General features: G+C 43.0%; 1 protein-coding gene across 19 annotated transcripts in view; it reads right to left on the reverse strand.

Moving 5' to 3' along the window:
* The window catches only part of FBRSL1 (fibrosin like 1), a 561,550-nt gene that overhangs the window by 399,975 nt on the left and 139,414 nt on the right, over nt 1-22,161 (reverse strand). For 18 of the 19 annotated variants that reach the window (XM_076353207.1, XM_076353200.1, XM_076353196.1 and 15 more), the window contains exon 2: nt 7,417-7,617. In XM_076353207.1, coding sequence (XP_076209322.1) covers nt 7,417-7,617 — 201 coding nt within the window. The remainder of the gene's footprint in view (nt 1-7,416; nt 7,618-22,161) is intronic. The other variant, XM_076353190.1, reaches the window with a different exon arrangement.

The following is a 22,161-nucleotide window of genomic DNA, read 5'->3' on the forward strand; positions in this document are numbered from 1 at the left end:
TCTCCACCCAAGCAGGAGCAAAGCCCATGGCAGTAAGGTGCTGGTCCAGGTGAGCAAGCCCTGCCCAACCCAGCACGGAGCCAGTGTCCCCCAGCTGTGCTCCTGGGCTGGGGCACACCAAGGAGCTGTGCTCAGAGGCAGCTGAGCCTCTCTGGGAGGATCAGGCAATTCCTACAAGAGCAGGGAGAAGTGGGGCACATGGAGTAGCAATATTAGCAAGTGAGGATCAGCTACAAAAGGGGAACCCACTGGCCCAGACAAGTGAGTAAGTATTTCACTACATCAGTGAAAAACACAAAGCCACATTCTCCTACATATAACACTTTCAGCAGCCAAAACATGCTTTACATCACTCCGTTCAGAAAATAATATTTGCAGTGCAGTAAAATCCAGCATATGCTTCTGTTTCATGTTTCAGTGTTAGTCTAAAAACAGTTGGATTCCCCCCCCCCCAATTCTAATAAACATTGTCTCCTCAATTTATGTTTCCCTACCAGAACTGCAGAGAGTTTTGAAATACATTTTCCAGCTTAAGCAAAGGCCTTCTCCTGCTGTAGTTCCCAGTGGTTTTATGGCACTATTTTGCACTACTCCTCCTGAAGCACGGTATGTTACAGAGACCTGTTACGGAAGCTGTGCTGAAGCTCTCAAAAGGTGGCTGCAATCCTGTGATGAAGTTACCTGTGCCACATCTGTAACACAAACCTTACTTGTCTAAGGTTTGTACAGCACTTTAAAGAAACACTGAAGAAACTAAACACACTGTGAAGTTTGTCCTCTGTTGCACAGTGGGCTCTGCAGCCACTTCAAGAATCTCAATGAATTCTTGGATAAATTTAGCAAAAACAACAGCACTTCTTTGTAATAGCAGGGTTTCATTTAGGAAATAAACATCCAGTATTTATTTACAAAGGATTTTTCCTCCTCCTGCCACTGCTGTGCTACGCCCACTGCTTCCCCTCTACTTTGATGCAGAAAACAGAATACCAAGTGCCTAACCAGGACTTAAAGCAGATTTTTAAATTAGTTCCTGACAGTGCAAACAGATTGCTATTGATTGAAACGAGGCTGATTTTAGGCCTTGGATTAGCAAACCTAATGACTAAATACTGTATTGCCCATTTCAGTACTTTGCACCGTTACTCCCCAGTGGTTTCCCAGGCAGCTGTGAAGTCTCTGCACTTGCAGATTAGCGTGAGAGAGCAAGGCAAGGCCATCTGTGTCTGTGCCGTGCAGCCCTACTCAGCTGGAAATAAGGACCTCCTCCGAAATCCCCCCGGGGACAGGGCCCCCAGCACTACAACCTCATTAAGAGCTTTGAAGCCAGTGAGACTGTTCACATGTTTAAAAGCGAGCACGTGTTTGGAAAGGCTTTGCTGAATCAGAGCACCACGCCTCGCAGGACCAGGCCTCCACTGCTGTCCTTGGCTCAAGCTGAAGGGAATCAAAGCACCAACCGAAGCCACCTCCCCGGGGTTTCCAGACAGCCTGGCTGGAGTCAGTGGTAGAGAGACTTCACCCAGGTAACACGCGCTGTGTTAACAGCCCAACTCTCCTAGCAATCATAAATGCGTACTTAAAACTAATTGGTACAGAGCTTTCATGTCCAAATTGTAAATTCTTGTACTTACAAAGATAGAAATGGATCCTGGTTTTAAGCAATACATGAAGCAACATTTTCCTGTTTAAAAGAAAATGGACTTTTTTTTTCCTTTTGCTTTGTTGTTTAGTTTCAAAGAACATTTAAATAACAATATCTGCTAACAAAAAGGGTAACATCAATTAGAAACAAAAAGAAACCGGTTTCTATAATTTCAGTGTTCAAAAGCACTGAAATGCAAACACCAAAGCAGCACACACCAAACCAAACCAATCCCCAAAACCCACATTAAAGGCAACCTTTCTTTTTTTTTTTTTTGTAAGTTGGCTGCCTAGAATTCATTTGCTTTTAATAGCCTGAGATACTGAAGGTAACAGAATAAGTTACTATTATATTTAGACACTCTTAGACACATTCAGCTTCCAAATGCTACATTATTAAGGCATGGAAGGACAGGCATATCCGTACCTGTCCTCTGGCCTATAGACAAAGACCCAAAGGTTAGTTATTTTTTGGACTCACTCTCCTACGCGGCTGCTGAACCTCAGCTAAGAAAGGTACATTTCAGTCTCTGAACTTTGCATCACTAAGCAAACTCTCTGCCTCCAGCCCAGTGGCTTCAAAAGCACATCCAAGTTTTCGATTTACAATTTATCATTACCTAGAAAAACACAAATAAAAATCAAGCAGCTATGTGCTCCTATCCTATTGCCCAACCGTCAGCACAAGCAGTATGATGCCAAAGGAAATTTTCCACACAAGGTACTTCATTAGCCAGATGAGTTTCTAGACTGTTTCTCTCCACCTTGGGAAAATCCCCATAGCCTTTCAGTACCACCACCACACACAAAATGGGGCCAAGGGTATGTAACTGGTTTGAAGACAAGCTATCAATTTTCACCTAGACATCAGAAGAAACAATGTGTATCCTGGATGGAAAAGGACTTAGCGTATCACCTTTAGCTCAGATCAGCAGTAACCCAGAGTGGTGTTCTCCTGGGGGGTAGGGAAGGATGTTGCATTCATCAATGAATGTTGGATAACGAGCTGGTGAGCATCACAGAAAAATCACATGAATAGGTAATCAAACATGTTAATGTAATTTAGCAGTTCCAGTCCAGCAAGAGCCACAGCAACAATATACATTAATCATCAATAATGCTCAGCAGTTTGACTAAGGCTGGGGAGTGAATGAGACACAGGAATTAACTCTGCTCTCCCACCCTCCAGGAAGCTCTGCTGAAGTCACCGAGATGTCACACCTCCAGAGCAACATGACAGCATTAGCTTTCTTGCCCTTTCCTCCCAGTCTTCAAACCCAGCGTGCTATTTATGAGCACTAAATACGTGCTACACCACTCTGTTACCCTCAGCTTCTTTGAGACTCTGCCTCATCTTGGGTGATTTAAACAGTGGGTGAGAAAAGTAAGGAGGAGGTGTAAGACACTCATCTTCATGACAAATGACTATTTGCAGAACAGAGTGTTATTACAGGCACATTTAACATCTAAACATATTCAATACACTGTGATGCTGCTGAGCTGACTAACCACAGAGCCTGAGGTTAAGCTAACTTGAAATATCAGCAACTCTTTCCTATTAGCCCCAACTCTTTTCAGAAGGAGGTCAGCCCATTTTTAGTCTACGTACAGAAATGGCAATGGGTCCTGAAGCTCAGAAAAAACCCACTGTTCTACATCCAGGGTGATCCCAGGCTGCTCAGACGTTCAGAGGAATAAGCAACTCCAAAAATGAGCCCAGAAGAAAGCGAAACAGTTCAGCTAAGGCTAATGAAAGACAGACTCTAAGTTCAAAGGGTGACTCTCCGAAAACTAGAAGAATGACTTAGGACAACACAAGGAAGCGTAACTGGAACTTTCATCTTATATCTACCTCTTACTTCATCTAAGTGAATTATACACCCAATCATAGAGGAAATCCTTTAAAGAGGTGATGGGCTCCTCTGCCCCACCGGCACTGTCTGCAGCTGCGGTGGGGATTCCCTTCCACAAATCACTGGGTTAGTCTTGGACGTGGCTTTTAAAAAAAGGCAATAACTCAATTTCCAACAAATGCTCCCATGATGGAGGCAACTACACACTTTCAAAGGGGCAAGCTTTACTGCAGGCCACTCTGGCTACACTAAAATACGTCACAGCTTTAAACACTTTCTCATTCCTAGACATACCCCTGATGACTGTGAGAGATTTTGTTGATTCCCGTCAGAGAGCAGCAGTTTCAAGTCAGCACCTTTCCCTGCGCACATGCGTTGAGAACAGCCCCAAATTCCGACAAATCTTTGGCCAAAGGACCTCTATCTATTTGAAATGCCCTTTTTTCCTCCTCTGCTTCGTTACAGCAGGAGATAGATAAACGTGTTTGAACGATTTGTTTGATTTTATACACAGTTGGAGTAATAGGTTGGAAAGGACAGATTGGCTCCTGCAACCCCGTCCCCATACCCCAAGGTAAAGAAGAACCAAATATTCAGGAGCAAATAGGAATCTGGATACTTTGTCAAAAGGAGTGAAGTATTAATCTAATTTTCTAAACAAAGCAGACAACCTGGCACTCAAATCAGCTTACCACTTTGCACCTCTCTACAAGGATTAGCAGAATGCCATAATTATAATGCCCAATTTGATTTATTAGAGGAGGCTGTGCAGAAAAGATGACAATTCAGTAGCATTGTGAAGAGAAGGGATAAGAGTATAAGGAAAGCTTCACACTGAACAGTAATTTCTAAGCAACATCTCAATGTAATTAGCATTAATTACAGTAAGCTTTCCAAATTAAGTATAAACTTATGTTTAATAACCCTGAGATGCAAAAAGCACCCCCAAATTCCATGAAACTTAATATTACAGCCAATTTGTCTAGACAGCTTGGCAGGAAATGCCAAAATTCTAGGTGTGAACTTTATGGTTATTAAAAAAAAGGAAAAATTATTGAACTTGTCTATACCATTTGCATAATTAGTTTGAACTAAGAATAGCCTAGTTTATCTAGCTTAGATTTTGCTGCTACTTTCATCAACCTTACAGACCTGAAAACTTGTCTGGTTTTCACAACTATATCAGCTAGGATAATAAAAGGTATTTAAAAAAACCTCCCTTTTCAATAAAAGATGAATTCTAAGCGTGACTTGTTTAAAGAGGCACAGTGTATTAATGAGTCATTCATCACAGGTTTTATTTTATACTCTTTGTGCAAGCTCCTCGCTCTTTTTGGAGTTTGTTACTTATACTTACGGGGGGGGGAAGGAAATAAATCAAACAATGAAAGATGAATTCACGTTTTCATGAATGTGGCAGCAAATACCCTATTTAATGACTGATACCAGCCAAATACTAGCCAGAAGAGACAGGTAACAGCGTCCTCATTTTTCAGAGCTGAAATACAAATAATCTAAATGTTTGGTAAACTAAGGCAGCAGCATATAATTACAGAAACCGGAGTTCGGCCAGCGTAACAAAACCTCTTACCCCAAAGACTTCTAAGGAAGTGTCATGAAATCCCTAGTGGCCACAACCACTTGAAACTTAGTTTTAATTTTCACGTAGAAGATGCCACTATTAACAACCCCTTTCCTCCTCTGCAGTGGGTGAGGAACTGGCTCACCCCCAGCTCCAGCAAGAGGGGACCTCCCCGCTGCCTGGCAGAGCGTGGCCTCACACATCCACAATGGTGCAAATACCTGAAATGCACTGAACTCGCTGCAGCGTAATTTTAGACCTGAAGGAACAACTCTCTAACCTGTAGAAAGGCAGTATTTACTGAAGCCAGGCTTTCATGTTAGAGAGATTTTGGTGGCAATCGAGACCTAATGACCTCCTGCGGTGCTCCTTGTTTCCACACTCGCACTGCACCACTCTCAGTTGCATCAACATGAGCATTTGTAAGGTTACTCCGGAGACTAGAGCAGAAAGTGAGCCAGCTTTACGTATACTTTGCAAGGGTCTCTGGATTGGTGTTTGGGGCCTTTTCACGTAAATAAAAAAACCTGACACAACAGCAGCTTTACAAAGGCAGAGGAGCTGATGAAGCACAGTGCCACAATCCTGGTGTAAGCAGCAGGCAGGAATACCATCCAGCACTATTGCTTCTAAACATTTTCTATCAAAGCCAGGGACTTCTGGTGAAATACATGCTTAGCATTTTGTGGGTTTGAATGCCAAGAAAAGGATCCTAGTTGCTCAAACTTTCATCGAAACTAAAATGTGCATCTACTCACGCATAATAAAAAGTCATTTTAATTTGCACTCTGTGCATTTTAATTTGCACAGAGTGAATATTTGTGCACAAACTCACTGCACCTGTAACCAGAGGGGGAACTGAAACCCTATCACTCAGCTACTAGCAAAAGAAAATAAGAAACTTGATGTATTTTAACTACATATACACTGACAGTCTAAAAACAAAACATTTGGTAACACTTTGGGGAGTTAAAAGAAAACAAACCTGGCAAATATTTTACTAGGAGGGCATGGTTACATGATTTGCTACCTAAATGTTTGCAAGCAGAAAAGTACTAACATCTTTACATAAGTTATTTGTACTGAATTATTCCAACTATTTTTTTTATCAAAAGGAAGAAAACAAAAGTCTGCTAATTTGTTAATGAGAACAATTAGCTACCAGAAGAGTGGGGCCATGAGCAGACCATTAGAATTTCTAACGTAAAATGTGATGAGCCCTTCTGAATGAATATGCTACAACACAATCACAAAAGATTGTGTGTGGTGGAGAAGTTATACAGGGGGTTACATTAGATAACCTTAATAATCCTTTCAAATCCTAAAATATTGGAAGTCTGAAAAAACACTTCCAATAATGGGACTATTCAATCTTTCGTTGTCTGGCACACATACAGAACTAGTTTCACAGAACAGAAGGTGTGCTTGGGTTAAAGAGCTCTTTTTCTCTGCATCACGAAGAATAAAAGATAGTTTTTCATCATAGTGTACTTCTTAGCTCAGAACAAATGCTGGAGGGTCAAGTACACTGGCCTTCCCACTGGCTGGCATTTGGCACCATGTTAATGGACAACTGGGAAAGTGTGTGTTCATAGATATAGGCTGCTGTGCCATGTGGATTTCAAACTGATGAATGAGCACTGAGTCTCCAACAAATCTCCCTGCTGAGCAGCAGTTAAGTGATAAATAACCTGCCAGCCACAGTGCCTCTCCTTTGTCACCTCCCCGGCTCTGTACACACCGTGGTTCAGATGGGAGTCTTCGCAATCGTCCCCTCCAGCATCACCACTCTCAATTCATTAATGTTCTACCACATTTTAGAAGGGCACAGACAAAAGATTCCCCAGAGCACAACTTCCTCCAACTTCTAAGAGACTGGAATATCCTCTCCTTCTCAACAGACTGTTTTGGGGGCACATGAACTCGATTCATGAGATGTACACATTCACGTTTGCAACTTCCAGGTGCACATTAACAAGCACATCTTCCCCAAAGAAGGCTATGATCCGATTGATGATTTCTACTTGTGTGTCAGACTGTTAAGAGCCACAAACCTATGGTGCGAATTACTGCACTGTTTCAAAGTTGCAGGATACAAGGGAGGTCTGTTCCTTCCTTCCTACATTACCCAGCACACCTGGTCTTCCATTTTAGCTTATGAAACTTGCCCGCAACACAGGCTTTGCGCACTTGGCCAGAAGTCTTGTAAGAGACATTGTTTTCACCAGCACAAGTTACCAGAGAAGCCAGTTACATTAACAACTCCAACCTACCAGCAGGACATTTCACAGTGGCCAATGACATGATAAAGTCACTTCAGATGAGAAATAATTTCCCTACCTGTTTGGATAGCTTCAAGGGGAGTTTCTTCTTCATCCGTTCTTTGCCTCTTTCCGCCTCTCTCTCTGAGCTCCCAGCATCGTTATTATGGCCATTTTCACTCGGCTCAGCAGACACACAGTTTTCAGATTCTCTAGGTTTCTTTCCTGGATGCCTCTCCCATTTCTCCTTCCGCTCCTGAGGCTTTAGCGACATGTCCTTCTGGAAAGGAGGAAAAAATAATAGTAAGTTCTTTAAGTTCTCTGAGACTACTTTTAAGCATTAAGCGCTATAAATATTGAATAAAAACACAAACAAGACAGCATGTTCTTTTCAGAGATGACTTAAGATGAATAATTACACACGCACAATGCAAACAGTAATTTTAGGTTAGATTAGGATGAATACTCTCCAGGCTATGTGTTTGATAATTTCAGAGATGCTGGAACTGGTTATGAAAATGAGTTTGCTTCAGATTAATTCAGGAACCATAAGTCAACAGCACACGAACAAATCAGCATCCTGAAGGAAAGCCTTAAACTGTTCAACTGAAACAGAGGTGGTTTTTATTTTGTTTCTGATCTCAGAAAGCAACATATCAGACCCCCCTTGGGCCTGACAGTCTCTGATTCACAGTAGCATTCATATGGAGAAATGCACTTCTAAAGCCTACCATGCATTCAATAAGCAAGCCGAGATCAATGGGATCTAAACACATAACAGAGGTTGAACACTTCTAAGTGTTAAGTGTCTGCCCTGAATCAGGACTATAACATACAATCTAAGCACAGTTTAAAAGCGGGTATGTCATGTCATAATGATTAACATAGGAAGTGAGATCAGAGAGGGGAATTACTACCATCCCTGGCATCTCTGAGGACTGAAAGCTGAACTCTTGGTGACAATGGATCAACCTCTCCCCCTGCATACCACACAGAAAAAGAGTTTAAGTAGTAATGTGCCAAATCACTATGACATTAGTTCACTATAGCTAGGTAAATTTTTCCCCAATGCCTTTTATTAACTGCTCAAGGGTAAAAACTAAACTGTTTTTGGAATGTTTTGCAGAATCTCTATCCCCATTAATTTTTTATGCAAGGTAAATATATCAGATTAGGAGATACCTTAAAAGCACTGTTTACCATGCTAAATTTGTCAACTTCAGCCAAAGAAATTTTTCTAAATGCTTCACCCCCCTTTTCTAAATGCCTCGCTTCTGGCTCAAGCAATTACATCATGGATATTTGTATCTTACGTGAATGGAGCTCTCAATACAACTCGTTCACGTCAACACACACACACACACCTTCAGTACTCCAAAAGAGCTCATGAAAATCATTAGCGCTCTAGTCTCTCAAAACTAAAGCCCAACAATAAAGAAAATTAGGAATTGGGATGAAATGCCCTGCTGATTGCTCTAGATTACTTCCTCCCCCTCTCGTTTAATTAGTGAATTGACTGCCTGAGTGTGCAATATGCTGATTCCACTCCAAATCACTCACTGCTTAAAGTTACCCTTCCCTGTGAAGCGAGATGATGCACCGACACTTTAGGGTCACAGAGACACTGAAATTTGAATCACAACAATAAAATACATATAGCTGTTTCCTATTCCAACCCAGGCTCAAAGACAATTAGCCAGCACCCAATCTCTACACACCTTGCACAGGGGTCCTGCATGGCTGGCAAGCTCCTCTTAAAGCACGCATATATACAGCAAGTTGCAAAACCCGCAAAGAAACAACACCCACCCCAAACTAAAATAAGTAGCACTGTCTCAGAGGCGCAGAACACACCAGAATACAGCTCAGCTTGCCAAGTCCATAACTAGCGAAAGAGCAAGGAAAATGATTGTCTGGCATTATTCTCCATGAATGATAAAACAAGGAATGCAAATTAGTGTTTAGTTGCTCAGTTTGGGTTTTAGTTTTAAGATAACACTCTAAAGCAGCAGTTCAAAATGCCACTTAAAGAAGGTCACATTGTCCTATTTACTGGGAAGTTGCTGAGATAGAAACCAAAATGCTAAGCTTTAGTAACTAATCAGAAACTAGTGCAATGGAAATGACATCTGTTAACTGATACTCAGCAAAACATCAGAAACAGAAATCACCAAAAATGTGCACTTCTTCATAAAGCCAGATGCAGCTGCAACATGACAGCAGACGCATGCAAGATGCTGCATGAAGTGACATGGGCCCCTGATAAGGGAAAAAGGAGGCTGTGGCAGGAGAATGCCACCACCTGAAAGCAGCAGCAAATAATGCACTCCTGGCTCAGCCTGTAATATTCACTTTTAAGGATGCTTTCAAAGGCAGTAAATGGCCATTTCGGTTTAAATTCTAGCTGGCTTCACGTGGGGATTGGGCTTCTGTTAATGCCTTAGGGAAAGTCTTCCCTCAGTACCCACAGCACATTCACTGCAGGTTTTAGACTATTCACTTCACCACATAACTAGTCTGGAAATCTATGTTTTTCCCCTTACTGAATCCTACAAAATTCCCTACTTAGAAATTTAGCTTTTTATCCCCATTTTGTTTGGAGATTTAAGGTTTGTCTCATCACTGAGCTACTAGCAAAATTAATTCAGGGAATACAGTCATAGCTGGATCAAAGCCAAGGAAATAATGCATTCACTTGTAGTGCCACTTGCGTCCAAGAATCTCAAGCACTTTCCAAACAGCCGTGAATTAAGACCCAAGCCCTGGTAGCCGAGGCTGCTGCTTGCCTCCAGCAGGAGGAAGGCGGAGGGAGGCATACTCAGCTCCGCAGCACGTCTGGGACAGCCGTGGGGAAGATGCCAAGTTTCTCGGCCCCATGACAAGAAAGCCTATTCCATGGTCCTGTTCCTCCTCACTTCAGCAGAGGATGCAGCTCACAGGACTTTGCTTTTTCTGGGAACGTAGGACATGGAACTCAGCTTCTCCTTACTGACATAGGGTGACAGTGGGGCTGTTTTCTATGCTGCTAAATGCAGACCTCTTTGCAGCCTCAGGCAGAGAGCAGGAGGGGGCTAATGGGGTTTCTGTTCTTGCCTCCTTTGTTTCCTATTTACTCTACTAAAAGAGCTTTCCAGTGATTGCTCTTTTACTAAAGTTTATGACCTCCAAGTTGGGGACCTCACTTAGCAGAAGAGTTTACCATTTTTGGATGTGCATCTGTGCTTGTGCACGGGCAATTGCTGGAAAATTTAAGCATGTACAGAATATATAGTACATCACTGCAGTGAACAACGTTTATTGATGCACCTTGACTTCAATCCAGAAATCCCAGCCAGCAGGTGAGACTGGCCTTCCGACAAACTGCTCCACTGGAGCCTTTCCCCCAGACAAGCCCAGACCAGCAGGTATTTGCACGTCATGTAAAGCCTAGGGGTTCACACAGTGACAGTGTCTGAAGTCAGGCCCTGAAGTTAAAAGGTCTTCATATCCAGCCTTGGGGTTTTTGCCCAAAGCAGGAGTCAGCAGACCTGGCTACCTTTGCTGTCAGGGCCAGTAAATCCCCTTCTGCAGGGAAGGCTGGTGGATCCAGGCCCATTCTGTCTTCTTGGTTCCAGGAAGGAGATTGCCAAATCTTGTTCCAGAATATACAAAACTATTTTGTTCCTTACTACTCACTGCTTCCAGGGCCCTCTCCTACCTGTCCTCACTTAGGAATCGCACTCACACCCTCCAGGGCAGGCTACAGCCTCTCCATCTGCAGGCCCTTGTCTGTCTGGGCTGCAGACAGAGAGCAGATGGTTCTAATTGGCTGCATGGTTACAGATAAGGAAGAATTAGGCCTTTCTTTAGAGCCTCTTTCCTGGCAGTTACTCCATGAAGCATACAGATACTATCTCCCCATTTGCTTATTTGGATGTACAGATATCAAAGAACAGTTCAGCTGAAAACGTAATTGTGGTACCGCCTCCAGCTCTACCTTGTACACCAGTAGCTGTGAAGATCCACTGGCAAAGACCTCAGCACAGGCTTGCAACCCAAGTATGTAACCTAGACTCTGCAACAGATTTTGAGAGTCCATAATAAAAATCTCTGTGAATGTTTTTTCATCGCTATTTGGCCCAAGCTAAAGTTATGCAATTGCACCTCTGCTTGCAGCAGAGCTGGCAACATCCTTAATCACTTGGAACACTCCTTCCCGAAAAGCCATTTTTCTTCTGTCACCAAGGCACAGCTGCAATCTCCAAAGTCACTCAAGGTGCACACCGCTCAGTTTATAAATAAAGCTGTGAATAATGCGGGTGCACGGCCCTCAGCTCTGGAATGAGACCATTCTTACCCCTAAAATGCCACAGCAAGAGACTTCTGCACAGTGGACTCCATGCTGCCTGTTTGATCAGTCCTAGAGGACCCTGGCGCAAGCTCACATCCACAGCCATCCGCTGGCTGGAGTTACCACTGCGTGTTTGCTCAGCCCAGCTCAAACTCTGCCTTAATCCTCTGAGTTTACACAGCTCTTTGAGATCTCAGAAAGCATGTAGGGGGAGGTTGGGGTTGTAAATACCTTTCATACACAGGGAACACTTAAAGAACCTGAAAAAAAGTGCAAAAACCACACAGCTAGATGAAGAACCTTGAGCGTGCTGCTGGGGTGCAGAGGACAAAAATAAAACCTACAGTTAATAAAATAACTACCCTCAGCCCTCAAGCATCAGTTCAAAATGCAGGCCTGGTGCGAAATCAAGTCCATTACAATCCCCCATCCCCAGGGCCCATTGGACACTGCAAGGCTCAGACATGCAGCCAAGGACTGGTTACACTCCACTCCTGCCAGGCTGCCTCTGCCGACTTTAAAAGATTGTATGGGCTGATTTCCCAGAAGGGAAACAGCCTCCAGCTTCTCTCTCCACAACTCTTCACTGCAGCAGTTATTTCTTAAGTTGGGGAACGTGAAATATCCCACTGAACATCAAACAGGAGAAGGATCCACGCAAAGGATATAAAAAAAACCCACTGTTGCCTCTAAAACTGACCCTGCTTGTCCCTGTTTCTGCCTCCAGCTTCTCTCAGCAAAATTGCAATGGAAAAGCCCCCGAGGATCCAAGCACTATCCTTATATCAACTTTATAATGCAATTAGCAGTAGGGTTGTCAAACGTGTTTGTTTAATAGTTCAGGGAAGAGATCCTGGCTTAGAGAGGAACTGAAACAGATTTACTTTTAATTAGGCTACTTTTAAAATCTTCCTATTGACCTGATACCCAGTTTATAGAACAGCAACATAGAAACAAATGCTGACAATATTCTCATGCTAAATGGACAAAGCACGTTACAAATATAGGCAGGACCTCTACTAAGGGAAATCTACTGTCCATTTAGTGGCATAAAGGTGACGCAGGAGACAGTAATTCAAATGGAAAGATAATATTGGAGTTATACATGAGTAATGTACATGAAAGAAATTAACTTTAAAGCACGGATTTGAAGATGGGTCCGTAAAGAGAGAAACCACTGCAAGAACAGGAGCCAGCACAAGAAAAGATGAGTAGCCAACAGGCAAATGAAATGAGGTAAACAATGAGGAGAGGAAAAAAAGGAGAAAAAAGGAATGGGATAAGAGGTAACTCTCCTGGAGGGTATTAGGTAGGACCACACCAAGGTGATTGAATTTGAACTCAACATGGTGAACAGGCAGCAAATGCAAGCAGAGATCTTAAAAATGAGCAGGAGCGCACTTCAGTGGTGGGAGAGGAGACGTCTGAGAGCTCTGCTCTGGAAAGCTACGCGGTAGAAAGAGTATGCAGTGAGGGCAGCAAAGGGGAAGGAGCCGCAGAGGTAGGACTGGCCCGCAGCTTGGCACAGCGGCTCCTCGCTGGAAGCCCCGCCTGGCAGCGGGCCAGCCTGGCTTCGCTCTCCCTAGAGCTCAGGGCACTTTGGGAGGCAGTCTGCTGGCATCTCCAGCTGGGAGGCTGCAATTTTCATGGATGGGGAAGCTCTCACTTTTCCTGTAATACAACACACACTTGTTTGTTTTACTTTCCCGCCCTCTCTTCTCCCCCATTGCGAACTTCACTAAAAATGTAACTCAAGCCCCATGCCTTTCACAGCCAAAGCCACTAAAGCTTTTTTAAAAGGCAAAAAAAGGCGTCTAGTTTTGAAGTGACTCTCTTGCTTTGACCCTATATTCAAGCAATGCAATCGATACCAATTAAAATGATTGCAAATGAAATCCTTGCTTGTTTAACCTTAGACTGTAATTCTCCTTTCGTAGCTGACATATTCCAGATGAGTTTGGGTCTTGCTTTTTAAAATGCATCACGTTTGCTCTGACCCTGTCACATGTTTAGCTCAAGAATAAGATGACTTTTTGACAAGACAGCTTTGGAAATGTTAAGACATTTGAAGCTGCCAGTGGTTTGCAGGTTTATGATACATGATTTAACTTAAAAATAAAAGTGGATGAACCAAGAAACTCACTGTAATTGAAAGAGTCAAATTTATTACCAGAGGCTGCATTCCTATCACCTGTGAAGAGCTGAAGAGCAAGCTGCCGGTACTCTGCTAAATGCCCACTTGTTATGTCTCCCAAGGATTAAGACCTTTGCTGCTAGGACCTTGAAGACACTGTACCAATTAGACACACCTTGGACAAATGTTACCTCAACACAATGTAGCCAAAATTACAAAAGGGAGGGTCAGTATCACTCTACTTTTAAATGCATTTCAATCCACAATAATTTTACAAGGCTTTGATTGCTTGTTTTGCTTGCATGAGACCTGAATAAGTAACTATAAAGTGCTGAGCAGTAATTGCTTTAAAAAGTTGAGAAAGGGGCTGGTACTGTTCTCTTCCTTCTCAATTACTTGAGGAAAAAAGAACAGTCCTCTCCCTCCATGGTAGTACCAAGTACCTGGAAACAGTGTTTAACAGTAATTTAGGGGACGATAAAAGTAAGAATATATATAGCAAATACCTTCTCTTCAGTAAGAGATCAAGGAAATCTGCATGAATGTGAACATATGGTTGTCCATGATTTTGGTATAAACCCTTCTCCACCATCACCCACTGGGGAGATGGATACACAAATTCTACTGTTTTAAGCCGCACTCCACAAGCTCAACAGGAAGCCAGCCGTGGCCTTCTCCCTCTCCTCCAATTTCCTCTTCAGAGCCTGCGGGCGCCTCGCTGCAGAGAACTGCACCCGTCTTCCTCTCTACCTACTAAGAGACATACTGTACAGCTATTAAAACTCCCACAGGTGCTTGCTGTCCATCAGAAAGGAAATGATCCCATTTTAAGCCATCAGTATTTCCTCTAGTGATGGCAGTAAATGCCCAACGAGTGCTCACAGAATTACTGTCAGCGGAAAGTGTGTCAGAGAGCAAGGGAGCTTAAATGATTGAAGGGAAGCTAGGGCACCATTTTCAGGTAGATGAAATGAGGCATATTGCAAGCCCAGCCTGCCCAGCTTTCATAGGCTGCAGGAGTGCTGAAAGGCGCTGCTGTTCATGCACTGCAAGGCCAACCTGCCCAGCTTTTCACAGCAGATAAAAGTACATTTCGGCTGAAGCTGCTTTCAGCCAGGACTGGGAGCTCAGCCTGCCCAGTTTATGTAGTGTATGATGGATTTGGGAGAGAGCTTGTGCTTATCTGACAGCACCTACTTCAGCTTATTTCAGCTGCATCGCCACACTGCTGGGTACGAATGCTGAGTGCAGAGCGCGTGCCTCCTGCAGACTGATCACACAAGAAGCAGCACTCCTGCAAACTCCCGTCGTCTCGGTGAGTACCCTCCCAAGAGGGAACAATCAGGATGGCAGCAGCACCGCACGCTGCCCTTGAACTGCCCAACGTTTCACAAGTGACAGACTATGCATAACACCTCCATTTTAAAGAATGTGATCTGGGGGACAGCAATTTCAAATAACTTCCAGAGGCATCCGGCAAGTAAGCGGCACGGTCAGGCAGGCACTCCAGGTCCAGTGTTTTGGGAAGACATTCCTCAAGTGTGTTGATACTCAATGACACTGCTGATAGGCAGCAATCACACGCTTGTTTACAGAGCAGCCTTTAAACACTTAATCTGAACTAATTCCCCTTCTCCCCAGATTATTTAAACAGGCACTCATACTGAATTCAAACAGCTCCCACTGAGTGACAGAATTAGGACCTGAAGAAGCAGCTCCTTGCTTGAAGCCAGATGTGGCCATTTCATCACTCATTTCCAACCTTGCCAGGAAGGTAACACAACCCTGAGTCTCCAGCTGCACCAGCTGGCCCCAAGCTGCCAAAGGTAAAGGCATGAGGGTCCTACCAGCACAAACTGGTATGGCAGCTGGATGCTTTCACCATTACCAATTTTCAGCTAAACTAGTCAGAAAAAACAGGAAAGCACTGCTGAGTAAAAGATGCCTCCAGTCTATTTGTCACTATGGACAGGAATGCTTAGAAATACTGTCTCTCTCTTTAAAATTAATAACAAAAGGAGAAGACACAACTGTTTCAACCTCTGCTGAGAAGGGGATGTCTTGCTTCCATGAGTTGGACTCTGGAAACGGAGTTGAACCAACCTGAGGCTGGGCAGATGGACTGGGCATATGGCTCATTTACCAAAGGCAGGGGCCTAAATTGGTCTCCTCCATCTATACTTCTACATTTAAAGTTTTGATCTTCATAGTGCAAATTATTTAACATCCACATTATGATTGCGCTGACTACCATGTGAATAGCTTCATACTTGAGACTTAAAAGATACAGCTATACCCTTAGGTAGCTTGGTCATGAATTCAAGAATATCCAGCCTGATTTCTTAAGCAATTCAAAGCTTCCACCCACTAAACACAAATGCAAAATTTTAATTTATTTTCTAGGATTCCTGATTCAGCCACACATGTTGTCTCCACTTATTTTTTGGTACATACTTTTAAAACATAGCCATGAAAAATATACTGCTCTTAAGGCAGTAGCACCTACAGAATGAAAGCTCCAGACGAATCTCCCACATGGTGACAGCCTCAAACACATTCACTCTGCAAGTAGCTGCGGACGTTTTGAGACTCTGCCTCCAGCCTACACTCTTTATTACCACTCTCCTAGGAAGGGTGCCATTCCCAAAGATGCTGCAGAACAGAGGTATGAATGTTTTTCAGCAACAGCAGAGCGGTTTGCAAGCTTAGCTTAAACTGCAGTTTGACACAGCTTACACAAAGCCAATGACCACTGCGCTGAAGGAGATGAACGCTCGCAAATTCACTTCTGCCAACTCTACTGTAGGGGTGAGAGTCTCCAGAAGAAAAAACAGCCATATCCTGATCCCTGGTGCTGCATGATAAATTAATTCATGTTTAAACACTATGACACTAGAGGCATTTTTTACCAAACTCTGCAGTTGCCCTCAGTGGTAGGCAGTTTCAGTTCAGCTGTCATGAGGTCTAGAATGTGTATTAAATAATTAGTCCTCTGGTAGCTTCTTTTGGCTAGGAAACAAATGAGAAAAAATATAAATGATCCAACAACAAGAAATATGTAGAAGGCAGCCATCTCCAGAAACAGCTGCCCATAGCATATTACTTCAACCTAAGGGGAAAACTCTGAGCGAGATGACTTCTAGCAGGAGAGAAACGCCTTTCTAAATGCCTAAATGTCACATACGCTAATGAAAAGTCCAGGACAGTGCATCTGTGCCACCCTCGCTCCTCCTCAGACATGCTGCTGGAGAAATGTATTGTACAACAGAGGTCTGCAGCTGTCAGTCTCGCCAGCAGCTATGTTCTCCCACATCGAGTGGCTTAGCACACCACGTGCTCGTGAGCAGCTCATCTATAACTGGTTCGCTAGAACAAACAACAAGCAACCAAATGTTTCCATATATCCTTAGGGCTTCCTAGAATAGTTCCAAATATTCTGATATCTGTGTCAGGAACAAAACATTCATTTATATCCTAGGCAATCGCTGAGAAAGGGGAAACATACACTATAGAAGCAGGCAATTTTGATGTATTCTATGTTACAAAACATTTTCAGTCAGAGAGCTCAAAGGTCATTAACAGATTTTCATATGTTTACAGACAGCAGTAATTTCAAGCTCTGTAATTTTAGAACTGTGTGTCAATCTCAACTTCCAGCTGTTATTTCAACATTAGATAATGAACACAATGCAAAGGTTACACAGTCACTTGAACCAGCTTATACTGTAGATCCAGCCACACAAATCATTATTAAATTCTAATTACACATATATTATTTTACAACTCTTATTAGAACAGCAGGACAAGTCCTCTTTTATAAAGAGATCAACAGTTTAGAAAAAGAGGCCAGAAAGGTTATTCTTTTAATGTGACAGAGAGTTGCTCCTCTCTCTCCCTCCATCACCTAAACCACTGCTGATTTATGAGTCTCAGAAACAAAGCTGGACCTTGTTAACACCACACCAGTTGCTGCACATACAGCTATCAGCCCATATTTTGCTTAAGTGCTTTATAGATCCCTAACATATAGACATTGATGCCTACTTAAAATAATCATCTTTGATCAGAGGGAAAAAAAAGCGTTTAGTGGTTACTCAGTGTACTGTCTGAACATGCTGCTGTTTTTCCTTTATACAACTACTTTGAAACTGAGAGGACACCCTCCAAAACTTAGAGATTTCTCCTAAGGAGGGTGTTGTTATTTAAGCTAAAGCTTTGCAAGACATCAGGCTTCCATACCATAATTTTTTATTTTTTTTTTTTTTTTTTAATTTTGGACCAGAAGAAATCATTGTAATCATCCAATCTGACCCTTTTATCATGCACCCAAATGAGCAAAATCACCCAACTGTGAAGTGGTCTTAGGGAAATTTTGGAAGTGCACTAGCAAACTACCTCATTACCAAATAAGAAAATCAGCAAATTATGTTTTGCTCTTGCCTCTCATTTTTTTCACTCTATTCCCAGGCAGTGCAAAGTGTTACCCACTCTGGTTTATTCCGCCCAAATCCAGCTGTCAGTCACACAGCATGTAACCTCAATGGGAATTGAAAAATCTCATCCCCAAGATTCAGCTTTGAAGCAGGACAGACCAGCAACGTCCCTTTGTGCGAGGTCTCCTGCAGTGACAGCAACGCTACCCTGGCAAAATGATGTCTCTCTAATCCCCAGTGCATCCTTAGCCAGCAATGAATTTCACACTAGGAAATTCCATGCTTTGACATTAAATAATTCCAGCTGGGATTTTCAAAGGATGAGAGATAGGAGTCCAATCCCATCACATTCCAATAGGAAGCCCTTAAGGTTTGGTTTATTTTCTTTTTAAAAAGGAAACCCATATTTCATTCTCATTTCCATCCTGGTTTCCTCTGGGAGATGAAATTGAAAGCAAGAAACAGAGGGCAAGAGCAGTGCTAATGGGAAGACAGACTTTTATGAGACTGACAAATGACAACACCAATTCTTGGGTACATCAGTTTGCAACATGCGATACAAGAAGGAACAGATAAATCAGCACATTCGTTACTGTTCCTGAGAGAAAGGAGGATTTGTACTTTTGTCTGATTAGTCTCACTTGCCACTAAGGAAGAAGGAACCAAACACTCCACCAGGACAGTAGACAATTAAAGCTCAAGAGGGAGCAAAACCAGCAAGCTGTAGAGAGGAGAACATGTGCAGAATCAAAATGATGCGATCCACTTATCCAAGCATGTCAAATAAGGCCTCGGGCAGGCAGAGCTGACAGGACAATAACCCACTGCAGACAAAGACCTCAGCAGAGCAGGTGCCATCAATCACTCCTCCTTGCTGTCTCACCAAATCCAGAGCAAGTGGTGCAAGTTTTCATCGGCTTTGCCACTCTCTTTCCATTATGTTTAGAGGATTTGGGTTTTCCCCCACCCAAGCTGGGCCTCTTTGCAACTGCTTCCCCAACCCATGGTAAATGACGAGTTTCTCTTAATGCTTAGTTTTCAGATCCAGAAACCTCTATCTGCACTTCGCAGACCTGAAACTGAAGGCTGGCTGGTTTGTAGGACCTGTTTTCTTCCTGTCTGGAACAAGGCTTTACCAGTCACAGACTAGAGAAAGGGGCATTCATGCAAAGTTTTCCATTTGCTGCTAGCCCTCAATTTTGAAATGCAATAGGGAATTCAAACATGATACAGAGCAGCAACTTTCATCACTGCAACCCATTCAGATTAGTTAAGAGTCCTTGTACATCGCACAATTCATGTCTCTGAGGGCTTAACTTTGCTTCTCATTTACTGTTCACAGCACCTTGTCAATGGTAAACATCACAGAGTGAGAAATACAGATATAGCACACAGCATTTATTTGTTCAAATTGGCATAACCCTTTGGCAAGAACCAAAAAATCCAGTCAACGTAAGAAGGGTTAAGACAGAACAGATGCGACCAGAGACTCTGGAGAACAGCCTGTATGGAAGCAGGGTTTCTTGTGATTACTTCTGTCTTGTAGCTCTTAATAAGCCACATCACAGCTGACATCTCCACCAGCTATCTGCTTCCTTATGTAGATAACCAAAAACAGAAAAGCTGACACGGCAATTATATTATAAACACACACACACGCTACCTAACAAGTCTCACTGCTACAACAGCACGAGCAATGAAGAACAAGCACATCCTGAAATCTCATCCAGACTCTGACACCAATTCTCACGTATGCAAGATACCTAGTTTAAAAATTGTTTTAAAAAGCACTCATAAAATCAGGTAGAAGTTGCAGCACATCTCTCTCAGTAGTGTTACGATACAAGGAACTTTCAAGATGAAAAAGAGCTATAAAAGCATTTCACAGCTACTGTTTATTAATAAAGCTCTAATCCCCATCACAGTTGTAATCCAGGAGACTCTTGGTGCCCACCTATTCCCATGGCACATCGCACCCAAGCAGCGTGACCCCACGCACGAGTGCGAAGCCCCTGGCCAGGCAGAGTGAGGAGATGCTCAGGCAGCGGCAGGGCAGACATCCTCTCTGCCACCACCTCCATCTCAGGAGGCTGTTGCTAAGCGACAAAGTGCCGCCGATATCTGCAAAATCCTCCAGCTCTGCCCGCCCTGAGCGCCTCGGCCCTATTCCCAAACATGGTACCCAACGGGCCACAGCGTCTCTCTTGTAGCCCTTGATAATCTTGCTTTCATGTGTAAAGCAGCTCTTGTCAAGGAATTCAGGGAGCCCTATGACAGTAAAAACTGCAGATAAAAAGATAATATCAAGAATACTAAATTTCAAAAAGCAGACAGAAGGACAGAAGGGGAAATTTCACACATCAGACCAGAAGCACTCACTAAAGCAGAAAGGGGTTTAAAACACCAGTGCTTCCAAGTATTTGTTTTCAGTGAAGGATATGGATTTCCCAAGGTCCCCACTGTGACCAAGCAAAATTATAAGCATTAGTTCTCAGGTTTCAGCAAGTTCTGTAGAAATAGGTGACCAAGAGACCAGCACCCTTTTTGCAATGATGCCAGAAGCAAATATCTTCTCAAACCATACAGATACAGACTGACAATATAAAGGCTTTAAAAACCAGAAAGACCAGCTTAAACACCTACCCATCCCACAGAAGGCAGCAACCTGGGGAGTGCAGGGCCATGTTAATTAACGTGTGCTTAACGGCAATTCATCCCCCATCTCTCTTTCCACACTGAGTACACTTCCCATCCGCACATTACTCTGTTATTGATACAGATGAGGTTTGTGGCTTTCAAATCCCACTAGGGAAAGACTTTCTCTAGCAAAAGAAATCAAAAAAGCATGCTGAGAAGGTGAGGGAAAGTTCTTTCATAATTTATAAATAACATCACCATTTGGCTTTTATCAGGCCTTTTTCATTAGCAATTCTTAAAGCACAACACAAAGGGAATCAGCATTTTGACCTCTATTTTACAGAATGAGAAATGAACAAATACGAAGCAACTTGCCCCAAATCAACCATCAGTCCTCTGGCAAATCTAGGAGGAGAATCTACAACTCACAGCTCCTAGATCATACTGTGCTCCAGGAAAAGCGACAAACAACATAGAAATCTCCTTCTGACACAAGAAAGGATTTCATGTTGGTGGTAGAGAGCAGGTTTTTCTAGGACACACAGCAAATGCAAACACAGATATTAGCTACAAAGGAGGCAACAAGTGGGATTTATACAGCTTCAACCTTCTATCCTTTTGAGTGTCTTAGATAAAATCAGCTTGAGAACAGCGAGGACAACATGATCAATACATTAAGTCAAGCCGTTTGTAACCAAAAGAGTAGAACTGGCAGCTCTTCTTGGCTTCTGAAATATGACACACAACCTGGCCTTTCTAATGCGCTACTTTGGATGGCACCCAAATCCAGCACCACCTGGCTAGCATGGGCACATGTATACAAAGAGCACAGAAGAGAGTCCTGGCTGACAGATAAAGTGACATATCAGAGCAGCAACACGGACTTTAAATCTCTTCAGAGTTTGCAAAGCCAGATAAGCACACTGGAAACACGAGGCCAGTTAAGTGACTTCAGGGCAATATGGGGGCTAAGAATTTCTCATACACGAGACCCAGGTAAACATTTGTTTTGTTTGTAGAAACCATTGCCAATGGTACAAAAAAAACCCAAAACACAAAATGCTTTTCCTGGCGTAGATTTGAAGCAGTGGGTATCACATTTCCCCCCCAGCCCAAAGCTAATCCCTAAATTCAAAAGCCTGATTTTTCCACCTCTGTTTTTACATTCACTCTTGCATGACGCTCTCCTGGCATCACAGAGCAGTCAAAACCAACATGTTATTCCACGGCTTAGAGCTTCTTAAAGCTTGGCCTCTCAGCTACAGCACAGGCCACTCCGTCCTTCTCTCC

The sequence above is a fragment of the Aptenodytes patagonicus genome, chromosome 15, assembly GCF_965638725.1.
Source record: "Aptenodytes patagonicus chromosome 15, bAptPat1.pri.cur, whole genome shotgun sequence".
NCBI classification, from domain to species: Eukaryota; Metazoa; Chordata; class Aves; order Sphenisciformes; family Spheniscidae; genus Aptenodytes; species Aptenodytes patagonicus.